This window comes from Microcaecilia unicolor, chromosome 8, assembly GCF_901765095.1.
Source record: "Microcaecilia unicolor chromosome 8, aMicUni1.1, whole genome shotgun sequence".
In the NCBI taxonomy this organism is placed as follows: Eukaryota; Metazoa; Chordata; class Amphibia; order Gymnophiona; family Siphonopidae; genus Microcaecilia; species Microcaecilia unicolor.
The window spans coordinates 159,579,843-159,601,157 of NC_044038.1; the positions used below are offsets into that span (position 1 = coordinate 159,579,843).

Here is a 21,315-nt window from a genome sequence, read left to right on the forward strand (position 1 = left end):
GCTTCCCACTTGGTCACAGTGTAACAACGAATTGCCCAAAGTCTCTCCATTTCAAATATGTACCATAACTTATTTAACCATTTAACCAATGAAGGTACCAAAGGAGATTTCCATTGAGCAGCCAGAGTGACCCTAGCAGCTGACATAGCATGGCGAACCAATAAGACATTCGATTTGGTAAGCCCTGGCGAATCTAGAGTTGTGTTAACAGTGGTACACTCTAAAGGGCAGGTAAAGCTCCATGATGCACAGAATATCTGTATAGATATTCCCTTATCTCTTATTTGTCCTGTTTGTCTGTCCTAATTAGATTGTAAGCTCTGTCGAGCAGGGACTGTCTCTTCATGTTCAAGTGTACAGCACTGCGTACGTCTAGTAGCGCTATAGAAATGATAGGTATAGGAGTTGAGACTTCTAGGTCAGGACATTCACAATTTGAACTATGACCTGAGGGGACTAATAGGGGAAGGGAAGGGAGGGGAAATGGGACTTGATATACCGCCTTTCTGAGGTTTTTGCAACTACATTCAAAGCGGTTTACATATATTCAGGTACTTATTGTGTACCAGGGGCAATGGAGGGTTAAGTGACTTGCCCAGAGTCACAAGGAGCTGCAGTGGGAATTGAACTCAGTCCCCCAGGATCAAATTCCACTGCACTAACCACTAGGCTACTCCTCCACTCCTAGTTTCCATTCAGCTTAAAACCCAACCCTCCCCCACATGGGTTCTATGGAAGGTCCTAGCCAAATGTAGCTGAGCCCCATAGCCAGTTCTTAAGGTGCTTGCTCTGTTTTATTTTCAACCATAATTTTAATCTTACTGAATATCTTACATGTAAATCCTATATTTAAACATGAAGACTACGCAAAACCTTATAAAGTAGTATAAAATAGAAATTAAACAGCAGTTCACATAATGTTGAATCCTGTGGCACATCTATACTCATAGGGAAAAACATCAGAAACAGATTCATCCATATTCACTTGCATAGCGTGACTAGATAAATACAGTGCAATCCGCTTAAGTGCAAGGGTCTGGGACCAAAGAAATACATGCAGTTAACCGGAGCGTGCACTTAACCATTGTGATCCAAAGAAGCTTGACATCTGATAAAGCGAATGATACATACCTGTAGCAGGTGTTCTCCGAGGACAGCAGGCTGATTGTTCTCACGACTGGGTTGACGTCCACGGCAGCCCCCACCAACCGGAACAAAACTTTGCGGGCGGTCCCGCACGCAGGGCACGCCCACAGCGCATGCGCGGCCGTCTTCCCACCCGTGCGCGACCGTTCCCGCTCAGTTGAATGACAAGCAAAAATGAGTAAAAACGCAACTCCAAAGGGGAGGAGGGAGGGTAGGTGAGAACAATCAGCCTGCTGTCCTCGGAGAACACCTGCTACAGGTATGTATCATTCGCTTTCTCCGAGGACAAGCAGGCTGCTTGTTCTCACGACTGGGGTATCCCTAGCTCTCAGGCTCACTCAAAACAAGAACCCAGGTCAATTGAACCTCGCAACGGCGAGGGCATAACAGAAATTGACCTACGAAGAACAACTAACTGAGAGTGCAGCCTGACCAGAATAAATTCGGGTCCTGGAGGGTGGAGTTGGATTTAAACCCCAAACAGATTCTGCAGCACCGACTGCCCGAACCGACTGTCGCGTCGGGTATCCTGCTGGAGGCAGTAATGTGATGTGAATGTGTGGACAGATGACCACGTCGCAGCCTTGCAAATCTCTTCAATAGTGGCTGACTTCAAGTGGGCCATCGACGCTGCCATGGCTCTGACACTATGAGCCGTGACATGACCCTCAAGAGTCAGCCCAGCCTGGGCATAAGTGAAGGAAATGCAATCTGCTAGCCAATTGGAGATGGTGCGTTTCCCGACAGCGACCCCTATCCTGTTAGGGTCGAAAGAAACAAACAATTGGGCGGACTGTCTGTGGGGCTGTGTCTGCTCCAAATAGAAGGCCAATGCTCTCTTGCAGTCCAATGTGTGCAACTGACGTTCAGCAGGGCGGGTATGCGGTCTGGGAAAGAATGTTGGCAAGACAATTGACTGGTTAAGATGGAACTCCGACACCACCTTTGGCAGGAACTTTGGGTGAGTGCGGAGCACTACTCTGTTGTGATGAAATTTAGTATACGGAGCATGAGCTACCAGGGCTTGAAGCTCACTGACCCTACGAGCTGAAGTAACTGCCACCAAGAAAATGACCTTCCAGGTCAAGTACTTCAGATGGCAGGAATTCAGTGGCTCAAAAGGAGGTTTCATCAGCTGGGTGAGGATGACGTTGAGATCCCATGACACTGCAGGAGGCTTGACAGGGGGCTTTGACAAAAGCAAGCCTCTCATGAATCGAACGACTAAAGGCTCTCCAGAGATGGCTTTACCCTCTACACGATAATGGTAAGCACTAATTGCACTAAGGTGATTCCTTACGGAGTTGGTCTTGAGGCCAGACTCTGATAAGTGCAGAAGGTATTCAAGCAGGTTCTGTGCAGGACAAGAACGAGGTTCTAGGGCCTTGCTCTCACACCAAGCGACAAACCTCCTCCACTTGAAAAAGTAACTCTTTTTAGTGGAATCCTTTCTAGAGGCAAGCAAGACACGGGAGACCCCCTCAGACAAACCCAACGAAGCGAAATCTACGCCCTCAACATCCAGGCCGTGAGAGCCAGAGACTGGAGGTTGGGGTGCAGAAGTGCTCCGTCGCTCTGCGAAATAAGGGTCGGAAAACACTCCAATCTCCACGGTTCTTCGGAGGACAACCCCAGAAGGAACCAGATCTGACGGGGCCAAAAGAGCGCTATCAGAATCATGGTGCCGTGGTCTTGCTTGAGCTTCATTAAGGTCTTCCCCACCAAAGGTATGGGAGGATAAGCGTACAGGAGGCCGGTCCCCCAATGGAGGAGAAAGGCATCCGACGCTAGTCTGCCGTGTGCCTGTAGTCTGGAACAAAACAGAGGCAGCTTGTGGTTAGTCTGAGAGGCGAAAAGGTCCACCGAGGGGGTGCCCCACTCTCGGACAATCTTGCGTACCACTCTGGAATGGAGCGACCACTCGTGCGGTTGCATGACTCTGCTCAGTCTGTCGGCCAGACTGTTGTTTACGCCAGCCAGGTATGTGGCTTGGAGAAGCATGCCGAACTGGCAGGCCCAACGCCACATCCCAACGGCTTCCTGACACAGGGGGCGAGATCCGGTGCCCCCCTGCTTGTTGATGTAATACATTGCAACCTGGTTGTCTGTCCGAATTTGGATAATTTGACAGGACAGCCGATCTCTGAAAGCCTTCAGTGCGTTCCAGACCGCTCGGAACTCCAGGAGGTTGATCTGAAGATCCTTTTCCTGGAGGGACCACAGTCCTTGGGTGTGAAGCCCATCGGCATGAGCCCCCCAGCCCAGGAGAGACGCATCCGTCGTTAGCACCTTCGTGGGCTGTGGAATTTGGAATGGGCGCCCCAAGGTCAAATTGGTCCGAATGGTCCACCAGTGCAGTGAATTGCGCCAGCTGGTGGAGAGGCGGATGACATCTTCCAGATTCCCGGTGGCTTGAAACCACTGGGACGCTAGGGTCCATTGAGCAGATCTCATGTGAAGACGAGCCATGGGAGTCACATGAACTGTGGAGGCCATATGACCCAGAAGTCTCAACATCTGCCGAGCTGTGATCTGCTGAGACGCTCTGGTCTGGGAAGCCAGGGACAGGAGGTTGCTGGCCCTCGCTTCTGGAAGGAAGGCCTGAGCCGTCTGAGTATTCAGCAGAGCTCCTATGAATTCCAGAGATTGGGCAGGTTGGAGATGGGACTTTGGGTAGTTTATCACAAACCCCACCAGCTCCAGGAGGCGAATAGTGCATTGCATGGACCGGAGAGCTCCCGCCTCCGAGGTGTTCTTGACCAGCCAATCGTCGAGATATGGGAACACGTGCACTCCCAGCTTGCGTAGATATGCCGCTACCACCACTAGGCACTTTGTAAACACCCGTGGGGCAGAGGCGAGCCCAAAGGGCAGCACACAATACTGAAAGTGCCCAGGCAGAATCTGAGATACTGTCTGTGAGCTGGCAGTATCGGGATGTGAGTGTATGCGTCCTTTAAATCCAGGGAACATAGCCAATCGTTTTTCTGAATCATTGGCAGAAGGGTGCCCAAGGAAAGCATCCTGAACTTTTCTTTGACCAGGAATTTGTTCAGGCCTCTCAGGTCTAGGATGGGGCGCATCCCCCCTGTTTTCTTTTCCACAAGGAAGTACCTGGAATAGAATCCCTGCCCTTCTGTTACGTCTGTGGCCGTGACCACCCTCAGACTTACCCTGTTTCTGGGAGTCAGTGGCTGTGCTGGCTTCTGCTTGTCTCTGTGTCTGTCTCTGTCTTAGTTTCTCTCTGGCTCTGTGTGCTGATTGCCCTACTGAACCTCACCTGTGTGGGCTATGCCTTTCCAAGATGGCTGCCGCCGACTCCTCTATGCCAGTATCCAAGATGGCTCCCGCTGGGCTGACTTCTCTGTGTGTCAAGCCTCTGTTTGGATGCAAGGTGATTGCTGCAGTGTGCCTCTGGTGTGGAAGGGCTTTATTAATCACTTAGAGACTACAGCCCTGGCCTTTGCATTTCATCTAGGGCCCTGGTGTATAGAGTGCTCTGTACACTGTTTCAGTGTTTGCTCTGTGTGAGTTTCTATGTTTGACTAGATAGCTTAGGCACCGTGTGGCTTGTTAGCCTGTGTATAGCTTTGCTAGTTCTCTGTGTTTGTTCCTAGTGTTAGACTAGCCAGCTTAGGTACCGTGTGGCTTGTTAGCCTGTGTATAGCTTTGCTAGTTCTCTGTGTTTGTTCCTAGGGTTAGACTAGCCAGCTTAGGCACCATGTGGCTTGTAAGCCTGTGTATAGCTTTGCTAGTTCTCTGTGTTTGTTCCTAGGGTTAGACTAGCCAGCTTAGGCACTGTGTGGCTTGTTAGCCTGTGTATAGCTTTGCTAGTTCTCTGTGTTTGTTCCTAGTGTTAGACTAGCTAGCTTAGGCACCGTGTGGCTTGTTAGCCTGTGTATAGCTTTGCTAGTTCTCTGTGTTTGTTTCCATTGTATGACTTGTTAGCTTGGGCACAGCTTTGTTGTTAGCTGGTGTATAGCTTTACTAGTCTCCTGAGTTACCTAGTGTATGTTTCTTGTGTATGACTGGTTTGCCTGGGCATAGCTTTCCTATTAGCTTGGGTACAGTCTACTAGTCCTTGTGTCTAACCTGCCGACTGCCAGAACCCGGACATTCCCTGCCTGGCGGCCTTGCCTTCGCCGAAGTGCCAGGGGGCACTCCTGGATCCTCATGCCTGCTGTTCCTGCTTGCAAGTTCCAGTTCCGGTTTTTCCTGTAAGCCCTGCCGGCCGCCCGAACCTGAGGGCTCAACCCTCGGGGAAAGGTGGTCAAGCGTAGGTGAAGCCTAGGTCCAGTGTGTTCCAGTCCAGCGGGTTCCGGTCCCGTGGGTTCCGCACCAGTGTGTTCCAGTCCAGCGGGTTTTACTCCTGTATGTTCCAGTCCAGTGGGCCCTCCAGTGTGTTCCAGTCCAGCGGGCTCCACCCCAGTGCGCACCCGTCCGGTGCGTTCCAGTTCCGTGTATTCCTGTGTAGAACTCCAGTCCGGGGTTCCGGTCCAGTTTTGTCTTATCTCTACCTTGGAGGTGATCTTGCCTGCCACTGCCGCTCCACGGTAGTGGCCCACGGACTCACAAACCCAGTGCTCCCGGGGAGGAAGCCTGACAGTATGCCAAAGTCCTCGAGCACGCGACACCTTCCTGCCCGGGTGGTACAGGCTCGACCGCATTGGCGCTGAGAAGGGCGGAGAGTTCCTCTGCAAGTACCTGCTTGTGATGGGAGCTGAAGGATTGAGCTCCCGGAGGACAATTTGGTGGAAGGGAGGCCAAATTTAGGGCGTATCCGCACCGCACTATTTGGAGAACCCACTGGTCGGAGGTTATGAGAGGCCACCTTTGGTGAAAAAATTTTAACCTCCCCCCGACCAGCAGATCGTCCGGTACGGACACTTTGAGGGCGGCTGTCACGTCCGTAGCCGTGGCAACCCTCAGACTTACCCTGTTTCTGGGAGTCAGTGTCTGTGCTGGCTTCTGCTTGTCTCTGTGTCTGTGTCTGTCTTAGGTTCTCTCTGGCTCTGTGTGCTGATTGCCCTACTGAACCTCACCTGTGTGGGCTATGCCTCTTCCAAGATGGCTGCCGCCTCTTCGTCTCTGCCAGTATCCAAGATGGCTCCCGCTGTTACTTTCTATGGGATGCCTGCTCTGAGTGTCAAGCCTCTGTTTGGTTGCAAGGTGATTGCTGCAGCTGTAGCTCTGGTGTTGAGGGCTTTATTAATCACTTGGAGACTACAGTCCTCGCCTTTGCATCTCACCTCATCTAATCTCATCTAAAGGTCCTGCTGTATAGAGTGTTCTGTACACAGTTTCAGTGTTTGCTCTGAGTGAGTTTCTATGTTTGTATATACTAGCTAGCTTAGGCACCGTGTGGCTTGTAGCCTGTGTATAGCTTTGCTAGTGTTCTATGTTTGTTCAGACTAGCTAGCTTAGGCACCGTGTGGCTTGTAGCCTGTGCATAGCTCTGCTAGTTCTCTGTGTTGTTTCCAGTGTATGACTAGTTAGCCTAGGCACCGTCTGGCTTGTTGCCTGTGCATAGCTTCTAGTTCTCTGTGTTTGTTTCCAGTGTATGACTAGTTAGCTTAGGCACCGTCTGGCTTGTTGCCTGTGCATAGCTTCTAGTTCTTTGTGTTGTTTCCAGTGTATGACTAGTTAGCTTAGGCACCGTCTGGCTTGTTGCCTGTGCATAGCTCTACTAGTTCTCTGTGTTTGTTTCCAGTGCATGACTAGTAGCTTAGGCACCGTCTGGCTTGTGGCCTGTGCATAGCTCTGCTAGTTCTCTGTGTGTTTCCAGTGATAGACTAGCCAGCTTAGGCACCGTGTGGCTTGTAGCCTGTGCATAGCTATACTAGTTCACTGTGGTTGTTCCTAGTGTTAGACTAGCCGCCCTTGCTAGTCCCTATCCCAAGACTGTGTTTGTTCCTAGTGTTAGACTGGCCGCCCTTGCTAGTCCCTATCCCAAGGCTGTGTTTGTTCCTAGTGTTAGACTAGCCGCCCTTGCTAGTCCCTATCCCAAGACTGTGTTTGTTCCTAGTGTTAGACTGGCCGCCCTTGCTAGTCACTATCCCTAGACTGTGTTTGTTCCTAGTGTTAGACTAGCCGCCCTTGCTAGCCTCTCTCCCAAGACTGTGTTTGTTCCTAGTGTTCAGCTAGCCGTCCTGCTAGCCCTTCTACAGTGTTGTGTCTCCTGCTAGCCGTCCTGCTAGCTACCTCCAGAGACAGTGTTGTGTCTCCTGCTAGCCGTCCTGCTAGCCACCTCCAGAGACAGTGTTGAATCCTGCCGACTGCCAGAACCCGGACAGACCCTGCTTGTCTGCCTTGCCTTCGCCTAGGTGCCAGGGGGCACCCCTGGACCTTCATTCCTGCTGTTCCTGTAAGTCCTACCGGCTGCCAGAACCTGAGGGCTCAACCCGAGGGGGAGGCAGTCAAGTGTAGGTGAAGCCTAGGTCCAGGGTGTTCCAGTTCCGCGGGTTCCGTTCCAGTGTGTTCCAGTCCAGCGGGTTCCACTCCTGTATGTTTCAGTCCAGTGGGGCCACTCCAGTGTGTCCAGTTCAGTGGGCCCCACTCCAGTGCGCACCCGTCCGGTGCGTTCCAGTTCCGAGTGTTCCGGTGTAGAACTCCAGTCCGGAGTTCCGGTCCAGTCTTATCTCCTCTCTACCTGGAAGGTGATTTTGCCTAAAGGACTCACAAACCCCGCGCTCCCGGGGAAGAAGCCTGAAGGTATGCCAAGGTCCTCGAGAGCGCGTCAAGCGCGAGAGACGCGACAGCGGCTATGTTCCCATGGATCCAGTCAAAAGCCCGTCCCCGGCTTTTGCTGTGGAGGCGCAGGGGGCTGCTTAGGCGCACGCTGTTGACGAGAACGAGCGCGCTGGGACTGTCCCTGTGCCTGACGAGGCCTTCGGGCCGGCTGGGTGTACCTACGCTTGTTAAAGGCGTAGGACGCAGCCTGCCGGGCCCGGGAAAAACGTCCACCTGCTGAGGTGGATGCTGAAGGCGCCCGGTGGGAGAGCTTGTCGAGGGCGGTTTCCCGCTGATGCAGTTGGTCCACCAGCTGCTCGACCTTCTCACCAAAAATATTATCCCCCCGGCAAGGGACGTCGGCCAGTCTCTGCTGGGTGCGGTTGTCCAGGTCAGAGGCACGCAGCCATGAGAGCCTGCGCATCACTATACCTTGGGCCGCAGCACGAGATGCCACGTCACAGGTGTCATAGATACCCCTGGACAGGAACTTTCTGCACGCCTTCAGCTGCCTGACCACCTCCTGAAAGGGCCTGGACTGCTCCGGAGGGAGCTTGTCGACCAGGTCCGCCAGTTGCTTCACATTATTCCGCATGTGGATGCTCGTGTAGAGCTGGTAAGACTGGATGCGGGTCGCGAGCATGGAAGATTGGTAGGCCTTCCTCCCAAACGAGTCCAGAGTGCGAGACTCCCGCCCCGGGGGCGCCGAGGCGGTATCCCTCAAACTCCGTGCCCTCTTGAGAGCAGAGTCCACGACCGCCGAGTCATGAGGCAATTGGGGCCGCATTAACTCTGGGTCCGAGTGGATTCTGTATTGGGACTCTGCTTTCTTGGGGATGGTGGGATTAGATAATGGTCTCAGCCAGTTCCGAAGCAGTGTCTCCTTGAGGACGTTGTGAAACGGCACCGTGGAGGACTCTCTAGGTGGTGAAGGATAGTCGAGGACCTCGAGCATCTCAGCCCTCGGCTCATCCACAGAGACCACAGGAAAGGGAATGCAAATAGACATGTCCCTGACGAAGGAGGCAAAGGAGAGGCTCTCAGGTGGGGAGAGTTTCCTCTCTGGTGAAGGAGTGGGGTCGGAGGGAAGGCCCACAGACTCCTCTGAGGAGAAATATCTGGGGTCCTCCTCCTCCCCCCACGAGGCCTCTTCCTCGGTGTCAGACATGAGCTCATGCAGCTCAGTCCTCAACCGGGCCCGGCTCGACGTCGAGGCACCGAGGCCTCGATGGCGTCGTCGAGCGGTGGACTCCCGCGCCGGCGGGGATGAAGCTCCCTCCATCAACGTCGACGGGGACTCCACCTGCGTGGCGGTCGAGACCGGCGCCGCAAGCGGCATCGGCATCGAAGGCCTCGGCACCGGGCTAGTGCACGCCGGCGCCACCATCAACGGTGCCGAGGGCACAAGCACCCCTGGCGCCGGCACAGTCTGGCGCATCAGCCCTTCCAGGATCCCCGGAAGGATGGCTCGGAGGCACTCGTCCAGGCCCGCTGTTGGGAAAGGCGAGGGGGCCGGTAGAGGTGTCGGTGCCGGAAGCTGTTCGGGTCCAGGAGACTGCACCGAAGTGCTGGCACCCTGCCACAGTGGTACCTCTACTACAGAGGGGGACCTCTCCTCTCGACGCTGCCGCTTCCTCGGCGTCGACTCCTCCCTGGCGCCGGGAGCCGGATGTGTCGTGGGCGACAGATGACGGTGCTTCTTCGCCTTTTTGCGGTGCCCGTCATCGGCGCTCGGTGGGACAGACGAGGAGGAAGTCGATCCCCCTCGGCCTCGAGGGATCGGGTCCGACAGGGTTCGGTCCCGAGGGCCCTGGGTAGAGGGAGTGACCGGGGCCGATTGCCCACGCGGCCTCTCACCCCTGCCTTCACCGGAGGACCGGTGGGCCGACGGGACCTGTGCTCCTGGGGTCGATACCGTCGGTGCCGATTTCGTGGACATCGATACCGGTACCGAAGAACCGGCCGTCGATACCGATGCCGTCGAAGTCGACATCGAGGGGCCGGCGCAAGTTCCAAAAAGACAGTCCCGAAGAACTTGCCTTGCTACCTGTGTCCGTTTCCGGAGACCGAGACATAAAGTACACGACTTGGTATCGTGCTCCTGCCCGAGGCACTGGAGGCACCAAGCGTGAGTGTTGGTCTGCGAGATATGCCGGCCGCACCGACCACATTTCTTAAATCCACTCGGGACCTTCGAGGACATCGACGGAAAAATCGCGTCGGCAAAATCAAAGCCATCAATGGTGGCGGTAAAAATTCACAACCTCGAAAACAAATCGACCGTGCGGCCACAAGGCCGCAACGCGATGCCCCCGCTAAGAGACGAGGGAAAAACAAAGTTTGTTTTGTTTTTTTTTTAAACCAAAAGGAAAAAAACAACGAATCAACGAAAGAGAAGAAAATTCAAGAAAATTCGCGGCGAAAGCGAGATCCGGTTTCCGGGGCTGACAGAGAGAGAGACGAATGCGGCTCTCTCCAGCGCGGAAAAAGAAAGACTGAGCGGGAACGGTCATGCATGGGCGGGAAGACGGCCGCGCATGCGCGGTCGGCGTGCCCTGCGTGCGGAGCCGCCCGCGAAGTTTTGTTCCGGTTGGTGGGGGCTGCCGTGGACGTCAACCCAGTCGTGAGAACAAGCAGCCTGCTTGTCCTCGGAGAAACATATGTACAGTACTGTTTATTATACATACAGTATACAGTCTCCATTAACTGACATTATACAGTCTCTGTTAACTGACGTTAGGCTTACTTGAAGTAATCAGTCACAGTCCTCTGTACACTCTTGTGTCTGTGAGTTCCATAGACTACGTCTGCCAGACGGTAAAAACTGTCATAGCACTGACATCCAGTGGCCTCCAGATAGGCCCACACGGTGTTGAGATTCTCCTGCGCTCTTGCAAAAGTGACAGGAGGTTGTTGAATTTCATTAGCATGTACTTCGCTGCTCATTTCATCATCTGTTTCATCATCAGCCGTTGCCTGCTTGTAGGCGCATATCTGGATATCAGTGCTGTCGTCAGCTGTTTGTAGATTGTAATCAACAGCTACGTAGTGATGAAACTCCTCTTCAGTAACACCGGCTGGGATGTCTAGCCTGTTCATCTGACGCGTTTGCAACAGCTGCATCTGTTTCGTCCCTCTCCACATTCCTAACAAAGCTTGCCCGCTTGTAGCAGTTCACAATGGTTGCCTGTGTAACACGATTCCAGGCTTCTTTCTGCATATGTAAATAAATAAATATGTAGAGAATCCAACAGTGATAGATTACGAGACAGTTCAACAGCACGTTTATCCTTGCCAGTCTGGTCATCCATAATGTTCATGAGACGATGTAGCACAAGAGCCCGATAATGTTGTTTGAAATTGGCTATTATGCCCTGATCCATAGGTTGGATCAGAGAGGTAGTATTTGGTGGCAGGAAGACCACCTTGACGTTAGACAGCCTGACATCAGCACTGTGTGAGGCACAATTATCACAAAGCAACAAAATTTGACGCTTTTGTGCCCGCATTCTAGTGTCTAACTTCTTTAGCCACTGCTTCCAAATTTCCCCAGTCATCCATGAATTTGTGTTAGCCTTGTATGACACAGGAAGTTGTGTAACATTCTTGAAGCAACGGGGCCGTTTGCTCTTTCCAATGACGAGTGGTTCCAACTTCTCACTCCCATCCATATTGCAGCAAAGGAGAATCGTCAGTCGGTCCTTCAACGCTTTACCTCCTGTAGTTTCAGCTTGTTTGAATGCAAGTGTTCCATCAGGAATTGCTCGCCAGTAGAGACCGTTTTCGTCAGCATTGAAAATGTCATGAGGTGCAAACTCGTTCAAGATGGTAAGAAGAACTGAAACAACCCAATTTTCAGCACCAAAGTCATTAGCGTCTTGTTTCTCACCATGCTGTTTCTTGAATTTTATGTTGTTCCTCTCCTTTGATCTTTCCAACCATCCAACAGTGGCTTTGAATTCAGTTAGTCCAAGACTTTCAGCTAGCTGATTAGCTTTCTCCATAAACAGTGGACCACAGACAGGAAACTGTATGCTCCTGACTTGAGAAAACCACCGAAGAAGAGCATCTTCTACCTCCTCAGCTTTTCCCGCCCGTTTTCGTTTCCGGTGTGGATTTGTATTGTTTTGCCAGTCTTCCAGAAGCTGGTCTTTCTGCTTCAAGATACGTGAAATTTGACTGGGATTGACACCATATTCTTTAGCAATAGATGTTTGACTTTGTTTTCAAATTTTTTAAGAACTTCTATTCGTTCAGCCAGTGTTAAAGTCTTACAGTTGCATGACAACGACCCCAGTGTACACTCTAACAACATTCTTTTGCTTATTCTGCCCGTGGCAGTTAAAGGGGCGGCAAATTTGAAATCTCGTTGGTTGTCACGCGCCAATCGGCTTCCATATTTCGTGTGCGCACTTATGCGGAGTCTTTCCTTCAAAGGAGCCTTCTTAAACCATGCATATAAGCAAATCTTGCACTTATCAGTGGTGCGCTAAACCGAAGTTTGTCCCCATAGAAAATGATGGCGCCAAAAACGGGACCGAAGTACGGCATGCAGTTAAACAGAGCATACGCTTATCCGACATGCACTTAAATGGAGTGCACTGTATATAGAAAACCAGGAATAAAAAACACCATTAAATCCCAATGTATATAAACACCAAAGTAAAATCTCATAATGCACTGTATCAATGGTAGATAAAATATCCAGGGTAAAAATACAAAAATGCTTATTTGGTCCATACCCTGCTAGTTTACATCCACAGTAGATAACAGGTAGTCAACCTGCAGGTATCTTGCACACAGAACCAGTCCCTTGCCTTGGATCATACGGTGTGGATGGAGACAAAAGCTGTAACATGATCAACAGCTTTGGCAGTGTGTTTACCAGCCATGCTTCAGTTTTAGGAACTTCGGTACCCAATGAAAGAAAGGGAAAAAAAGGCAATTCCTTCTACTTCAAGTGAGATCTAACACCTTTGTTCTAAATGTGTTTTATGTATTTAGGTGTAAAATCTAATGTGTTCCCTTTCAATTCCCTCAAAGATATAATAAGATTAATCAAAGGCACCTGAGATATTAATTACTGATTAATCAGATTTGCAGCCTGCTGCAGGAGGAGATGCAAACCTTAAGGAATTGCAAAAGCTGTCTCTACTGAGAAGCTGTGCGCTCTCTTTCTTGCAAAACTTTTCTTGCTATCCCCTTCCCAAAGTGACACCCTTCAAAGTCAAGTACATAATCAACATAGCATTACTATCTTACTCCAAAATGCAATAAATACATAAAAAGGGTAAAGGAGAAGATAAAGAAAAAAAAGCTGAGTCATTAGAACGCTTCAGGTCAGCATAACACATCTGCTTTGCCTCTTTGATAAGAGAGGGACCACTGGACTTTAAGGCAGGTCCTATCTTATCAATCTTCAGGAAATCACCTACCCTAGTTTTCTTTCTTTGCAGGCAATGTGTAGTTTGGCTGCAGTAAACTTCTGTCACAATAACTGGAGGTTATTTATCCCAAAACTTTACAGCTGAATTTATAACTGAGTAGCAATGCAACTAATGTGCTATTTACTGCAGAGACCTATTTTAATAATAATGTGCATTAATGAACTTTAGTTCAAAGTTTGTACCTGTGGTACCGAGATTACCAAGAACAGTGGTGGGAGAAATAGGATTTGAACCTGGCTTGTAGCTTGCTGCTTTAACAATAAGCTGTAGAAGCCTTCATCTGACCATTAAATGCCAGACAACAGGTCAAACTTTAACAGTGAAAGGGAGTGAAATGCAAAAGGTGTACTTACAGGACTGTTTTTACCTAGCTGAATCCGGTAGCGTGTAATGAAGCTGGGCTTTTCAGTCATGTCTATAACCATCAGGATACCATTGAAGAACCAGAAGGTGAGGGTGGGGACCACCTCAGCACCTGGATCCCACAGAACAAACAACACCATCAAAAAATTAAGGAAGGGAGTGGAATACTAAATAATACTTACAACAAAAACAGAACTCTCCACGTAACAATCATGTAATTAAGAAAGCTCAAATACAAAATGTCGCATGGAGGAAAAAGCCTCAGGAAGCCAAGACCTACTATATTCAGTCTACATACAGCTTCAGTCTAATCATAGGCAAAAAAAACCTCCAATGGATAAAATATTTATTACATAGTAACATAGAGGGGCATAATCGAACGGGGACGCCAATCTATAAGGACGCCCATCTCTAAGGACGGCCCCATAAAGAAGCGTACCCGACCGTATTATCGAAACAAGATGGGCGGCCATCTTTCGTTTCAATAATACGGTCGGGGACGGCCAAATCTCAACATTTGGGTTGACCTTAGAGATGGCCGCCCTTAGAGATGGCCAACATTGGTTTTCGCCGATAATGGAAACTAAGGGCACCCATCTCAAAACCGGCCAAATCCAAGGCATTTGGTCGTGGGAGGAGCTAGCATTTGTAGTGCATTGGTCCCCCTCACATGCCAGGACACCAACCAGGCACCCTAGGGGCACTGCAGTGAACTTCACAAATTGCTCCCAGGTGCATAGCTCCCTTACCTTGGGTGCTGAGCCCCCCAAAACCCCACTCCCCACAACTGTACAACACTACCATAGCCCTTAAAGGGTACCGGGGGGCACCTAGATGTGGGTACAGTGGGTTTCGGGTGGGTTTTGGATGGCTCCCATTTACCACCACAAGTGTAACAGGTAGGGGGGGATGGGCCTGGGTTCACCTGCCTGAAGTGCACTGCAGTACCCACTAAAAACTGCTCCAGGGATCTGCATAGTGCTGTGATGGAGGTGGGTATGACATTTGAGGCTGGCATAAAAATGTTTTTTAATTTGTTTTTTTGGGTGGGAGGAGGTTGGTGACCACTGGGGGAGTAAGGGGAGGTGATCCCCGATTCCCTCCGGTGGTCATCTGGTCAGTTCGGGCACCTTTTCAAGGCTTGGTCATGAACAAAAAGGGACCAAGTAAAGTCAGCCAAATGCTCGTCAGGGATGCCCTTCTTTTTTCCATTATCGGCCGAGGACGGCCATCTCTTAACCACGCCCCTGTCCCGCCTTCGGTACACTGCCGACATGCCCCCTTGAACTTTGGCCGTCCCTGCGACGGAATGCAGTTGAAGCTGCCCAAAATTGACTTTCGATTATGCCAATTTGGGCGCCCTTAGGAGAAGGATGCCCATCTCCCGATTTGTGTCGGAAGATGGCCGCCCTTCTCCTTCGAAAATAAGCTGGATAGTAACATAGCTAATAAACTTCACATATCTGTAGAATATTTTAGGAAAACTTAAAAGTACTTAGCTTACATAGAACTTTTCAACGCTCTTGCCCAAAATTTAGCAGCTTCATCTCATCACTAGCCTGCGGATAGCAGCAACATGAGTTGAGCTGATTTGAATAAGCTCCGTAAATCCGTACTCCGTAAATGCAGTACATCGAAATGTTGGCCATCATTGGATGGCTGAAGTGAGATGGAGAATGAAACTGCTAAATTTTGGGCAAGAGAATTGAACAGTTCTTGCTCACTGAGGCTTTTTCCTTCCTTGATATTTGGTATCTGACCTATCTTGATTACATTATTGTTGAATGGAGAGTTCGGTTTTTGTTTTGAGTTACTAAACACCTGCAAAACTCACAAACGCATCAGCTGAAGCTAGGTGGCAGGCTTCACAGCTTAATCAGAGTAGGAAAGAGCCACATTATCAACAAGACTTCATAAAGCTTTTGTGAAGCTAAAATATATTTTACTCTCCAGTTTTAAGGACAGTTCATCTTATAATATATGGTTCTATATACTAACTATAACTCACCGAGAAAGAAAAGATCCCATTCATTGCCCCCAAAGTAATGATGCAGATTCCCCCACTGTGCCTGCCAGAAATCCCCAGATGCGCCCCAAAATGTTTGTAGGTGCCTGTGGAAAGACATAGGAGCAGTTCATGTTATGTGGATGCTATATATCCTTTCTCCAGGCAAAAGTTAAAGGTTGTTGACAGCTATATGGGCCTAGTGCAATATGTACTAACATGGGGAAACTACTACCTGAAAGAATAAACACAGTTCATCATCCCTTATAAAACTGGACATTTCCAGACAGAGGTTTTAAGTTTCTAAATTAATTTGGCAGCATGTCTTGGAGCATCCAAACTGAACAATGTCATAAACTGTTTCACACAATGTCTCCTACTGGCCAAGGATGGGCATGAGGCACTATCTTATTAAGTTATATGTGCTGTAAGCAAAAATAAGTCACAGCTGTGTCTACATATAAAACATACAGTATCCCCTTCAGATTGTATCCAAACCATTAAACTGTAGTGCTTGGAACATATACTTGACAGGTAGCAAAGACAGCCACCGTATGAGGGGTAGTTAGTGGATCAGGGGTGGAGGAGAAGGAACCACACCCACCCACTGAAATGAAGAGTCTTTTGTTAGTTTTACGTCAGTTTTCTTTATCGATTTCATAGGATGTACTTGCACCATAATCATTAGTAGAGGTGGTAAAAACAAGATCGGAGGAATCTTAGTTGCAAGGAGATGAAGAGGACACCAAGGATCAACCATAGTCTGTGGTATTCCTCTGGAAAAGCTAGACTGGATAGGCCTAATGGACCTTGTCTGATTTCATCTTCTATGACAGTGACAGAAATGGAACTAAGAGTCTGCAGTACTAGAAACAACCTATCCTAAGAGGTAATAAGGATAGACCAAAGGGTGGAGAAAGGAAATGCATCCTAGCAGTACCTCAGGACATGGAGTCTTGCTTTGTTTAATTTATAAACATGTATCACCTGTTGATCAAATAAAATAGCCCTTAGGAAGCACTGTTTATGTTCTAAAACAAACTGGCACAGTTAAAATATATAAATGGCAGATTTAATCGCTCTCCTTCATCCAGTCATACCATTTCCTCCATCTGCCTCATCAATAACCCTTCTCTCACCCTATGTCCTTATCAGGCACCACTTCCGTTCCCTTTTCCATTGGACTCTTTCCTCTATATCTGATTCCCTCTCCTTCTCAACATGCATCTCTCTTCTCCCTTTCCTCCTCTATACTTCCATCACTTTCAAGCACTCCTCTCCCCTTCCCACACGGGCACACCATTTCCCCCACTTTCCTCATCAGGCACTCCCTATCTCAATCAGACACACCTCCAATCAGGCTCCTTGTCACCTATTAAGCATCAGTCTCCTCCTTCCTTCACTCTTTTCCATTGACTACCTCCCCTCCCATTCTACAATCAGGCAATCCCCCTTCCCTTCTTTGTGGAGTTGAGGCCTTTTTTCCACCACATAACCTCCTTTCAGTGTTGACAGTCAGTGCAGTTCTCTGTATCTGCTTCAGTTTCTCAAGGTGGTCCTCTTTCTGCTGCCTGGTTCAGATCTTTTCTTCACACCACATAGTTTTCTGTACCTACACAACCCCCTGTAGCTCAGAAAGGAACTCAGCGGGATGGGGGGTGACCAACATGAGCAACTGAAGCAGCTGCAGCAAGGTAAGAGAAAGAACAGATGTCTTTTGTTTCCACTGCTGCTCAGCCAATCAGGGACTATATAATGTCTGGTTACCTTTTGTGACAGGACAGTGTAAACATAGCAGTCAAACCAGACAGTGGCCACCCTATCCCAATCTTTTCTTACATGGTTTCTTCCTAGGCAGTCTCAAGGTATTCTTACCAAGTTAGAGAGTTCCTGAAGGCAGCGAATATAAGCAACCCACTTCCCAGAACAAACGCCATCTTCATCAGCAAATCCCATAACTGGCTTTTCTGTATAGCAGGGAACAGGCAGAGCCTAAATTAGAATATTGTTCAATAACCATCATGTCTCAGTATATTTCTCCTCAATTCCCAGACAGATCAGTTACGTTACAAGCTTGCTTTCATTTTCAGGCCATAATTCTCACTTACATGGAAGAGATTTAGATGCTGTTAGGTCTTCAAAGCTGGAACTAGGTTTGTGAGCCCTTGGGCCACTGCCGAGGAGCAGCAGCGGCAGGCAAAACCACCCCACACCGGAGACCAGTGGCGTAGCCAGACCTAACATTTTGGGTGGGCCCAGAGCTAATATGGGTGGGCACTATGTATATGGGTGTGAGTAGTGTTTCTTGGGACACTCCTAAATAATGCCTTAGAGTGCACTTGATGACAGATTTTTAATAAACAGTCTGCCCAGCAGTTGTCCTGCATCAACATAAACCACATACATACTTGGAACCTATGTTGCAAACCTTAATACCACCAGTTCTGAACACACAAATACCAATAACAGCACCTTTAAAAAGGCAGCAGTGAATATACACAACAGCAATGTGTTCCGTTGGAACAAAACAGACAAGTCAGACTGATACAGATCCCATTCAAATCATATGCAAGCAGAATCTCTCAACTGGGTCACATGCAGAACACAGATTAACCCTCATCAATTGAGAATAGAGGACCAAAATTTTGAAATTGGCCTGTAGCTCAGTATCAGCCTTGCCCTTCCCTACCCCCATCCCTCTCTGTAGCCCAGCATCAGCCCTACCCTTGCCCCCCCCAATCATGTCATCCCTGTAGCCATCTCCCCTCCCCCCAACCCTGATGCACACCAGCATTAAATATAAAACCCACCAACATTTATATTTAATGTTGGTGGGTTTCTCGGTAGGGGGTGGTCTCTGCAGTGCCCACGTTTTTAAAAAAATGTTTTATATATGAACACTTTTTTAACGTCCTTGGCACTACAGAGCCCACCCCCACCCAGAAACCCACCAACATTAAATACACAACATTTTTGTTTAAACCTGGAATTACACAAATTAAAACATTTTTGTTACCTGGTCTTGAGCTTCCTATAGAGATCTATTGCCCCCGATGAGGTCCTAATGAGTGTGCACCTGGGATTCCAGGTTCTAGGAGTTCACTGCTCAGTCACTCTATGTCTGCCTGGTAGGGGGGGGGACCCGAGCCCTGGAAGATCAGTGTGCATGGGCCTCAGGGGAGACATCCAGTGAGTGCATGGGCCGCAGGGGGGCAGGCTGTGTGTGCACCAGCTGTGGAGGAGGGGCAGGCTCTGTGTGACTGAGCTGCAGGGAGCAGACTTTATGTGAGAGTGGGACAGGCTAGCTATCAGCGTGCAGGAGCAGCCTTGATGACAGCAGATTACAGCCCCATACCAGAACAGGTCTCCCAGCCCCCGCTGCCTGACGCTGCCCGATTCCCCAAGCATAGCAGCAAGAATGTTAAAAAAGCAGGCAGGAAGTTTGCTCACTGGTGCTTGCAAATGGCTGCATGTTGCTGTGCAGCCTAACTGGTGCCACCGTGCCAGGATCTGAATTACTGAAGCTATTCATCTCCAATCACCCCATCCTTTCCCTGAGCCTGAAGATAAACTCAGCAGGGAGACAGGAGATTATTAGGCTGATTCAATCACAGCTCAGTTGCAGGCTGTTCAATCGCCTCAGAGCTCTCCATAGTTAGATGTCATCAGTGCAGATAAACTCAGCAGGGAGACAGTAGGCAGGTAGGTGGAAGTCAGTCTGGTCAGACAGCGTTGTAGCCACGAGGTAGGGCCTGTCGGACAGCATTAGAGCCACAAGACAGGAGGGAAACTCGGGCCGTTTTTTGCCTCGGTGCCGATTGACTCAGGGAGAGCCCGATGGAATAATGAGAGCCAGACAAGGAAACTGAGAGTGAGCTGCTGACGCCTAAAAAGACAGGCACCGATTGGCGGGTCAGAGTGGGCGGGCCTGTGCTGAGATTGAGTGGGCCTGGGCCCACCCAGGTCCACCCCTAGCTACGCCCCTGCCGGAGACTAGGCAGAACAGGATTGGAACCCCGGAATGGAGTTGCAGCAGAGGCAAACAAGCAGGAAATAAACAGAGCAGGCACCCTTAAACATCACCTGCGCTTGGCCACTTTTCACCAGGAGTTGTGCCCCTGGCTGCAGGTGGCCGGCAGGACTTACTGGGCAACGCAGGACTGGATACCCACTAGGCTGAACCAGGACTGAGGGTCAGAGGGGAAAGGAACCTACAGGGGCAGCAGGACAAGGAAGGGAAATCTAAAGGGCAGGACTGAAAGCTGCAAGCAGCCACTAGAACAGGGAACAAAATACTGATAAGAAGACACAGAACTGAAAGCTGCAGCGCAGCCACAAAGACACAAACAGACAAAGACTAAACACAAAACTATAACCCAGAGACAGGACTAGCAAACAAACAACAACCTAATCTAACTACCCACTGACTAACTAAAACAGACAAGAATCTCGGCAAGGAACTAGACTGAGCAGAAGTGCAAACAGCACCCCAACAAACCTCAGGGCCTTAGACGATGCAAAGGCAAAGACAGAGAATTTCCAACTGACAAATAAGCCCAGCAGCAGCAATCACCAGGCAACTATGGGGGCTGTGTAGGTTCAATCCAAGCAAGCAAGTCTGGCAGCCCGGAAGATCCGGACCGGACTGGGCTGAAATCTGGAACGGGTGACAATAACCAGCAAATCCATTGCAGCCACCAGGTCTGGCCACCAGGTGGTGAGAGGAAGGAGAGCACGAAACATGGGCACAACCGTGTCAGATGCTGAGAGCCCTAGCTTTCCTTTTTGTTTGGCACAAAATGTTTACGCAAAAAATGAAGCCAATATGAATAGGCCCTAGAGGAACCAAGCCCAAGCCATTTATAAAACCTGATTTCACTGGTTTTTTGTTTGTTTTTTAACACTAGAGAGACATTGAGCACAGAAAAGGATCTTCCAATGAGCAGCTGTTTATTACGTGAAGAACCATCAATTTATCAACTGTTTTGAAATCCCACTTATCGTACACAAACAAATATCTCATGACCTGATTGCTTATGCTGTTTTCTCATTGGCATACAGATGACAATTTTCAAAGCCAATTACCTGGGTAAACAGACCTGTCTGAAACTAGCCCTCTCTCACTCTGGCTAAGGAGTAGACACAGGCTTCATAGAGTGGATCCTTTCAACCTGACTTTGAAGAGAAGTTCTTTGAGATGTTTGTTGTGGAAGAAAAACAGCCCACATTCAAGACATTTTCACAAGTTAATTTTATCCTTTTTGGCTGCCAGAAGAATCAAGAGGTGAAAATCATGCAGCTGTTTTTAGCCTCTTTGCTTTATACTTATTTTTAAAAAGAAAATTCCAACATTATTTATTTTGGAAAATTAGCATATTCTACATATACTAAAAGTGCTATTGTACCTTAGAAGCACACAGGCTATTTGAAAATTGTCTTGGAGTGGGCAAAAAAAAAAAAAAACCTCAGGAAACAAAGTACTTGAGTTGCTCCTGCAATGTACCAGTTGACAGAATGCCTGGTACGGAAACTCAAATTTCAGTGGCAGTGTGAGCTTAGGCAGGTCATGGCATCTTGTTACACATCTACCCATTACCTGGAAATAAAACATAATTTGGACACCAA

At 49.2% G+C, this 21,315-nt stretch overlaps 1 protein-coding gene across 4 annotated transcripts in view; it reads right to left on the minus strand.

Annotated features, from left to right (window-relative positions):
• The window catches only part of LOC115475423 (fatty acid hydroxylase domain-containing protein 2-like), a 180,939-nt gene that overhangs the window by 19,343 nt on the left and 140,281 nt on the right, over positions 1-21,315 (minus strand). For all 4 annotated transcript variants that reach the window (XM_030211131.1, XM_030211132.1, XM_030211130.1 and 1 more), the window contains 3 exons: positions 17,566-17,657; positions 15,694-15,797; positions 13,676-13,797 (listed from right to left, as the gene is read on the minus strand). In XM_030211131.1, coding sequence (XP_030066991.1) covers positions 13,676-13,797; positions 15,694-15,797; positions 17,566-17,657 — 318 coding nt within the window. The remainder of the gene's footprint in view (positions 1-13,675; positions 13,798-15,693; positions 15,798-17,565; positions 17,658-21,315) is intronic.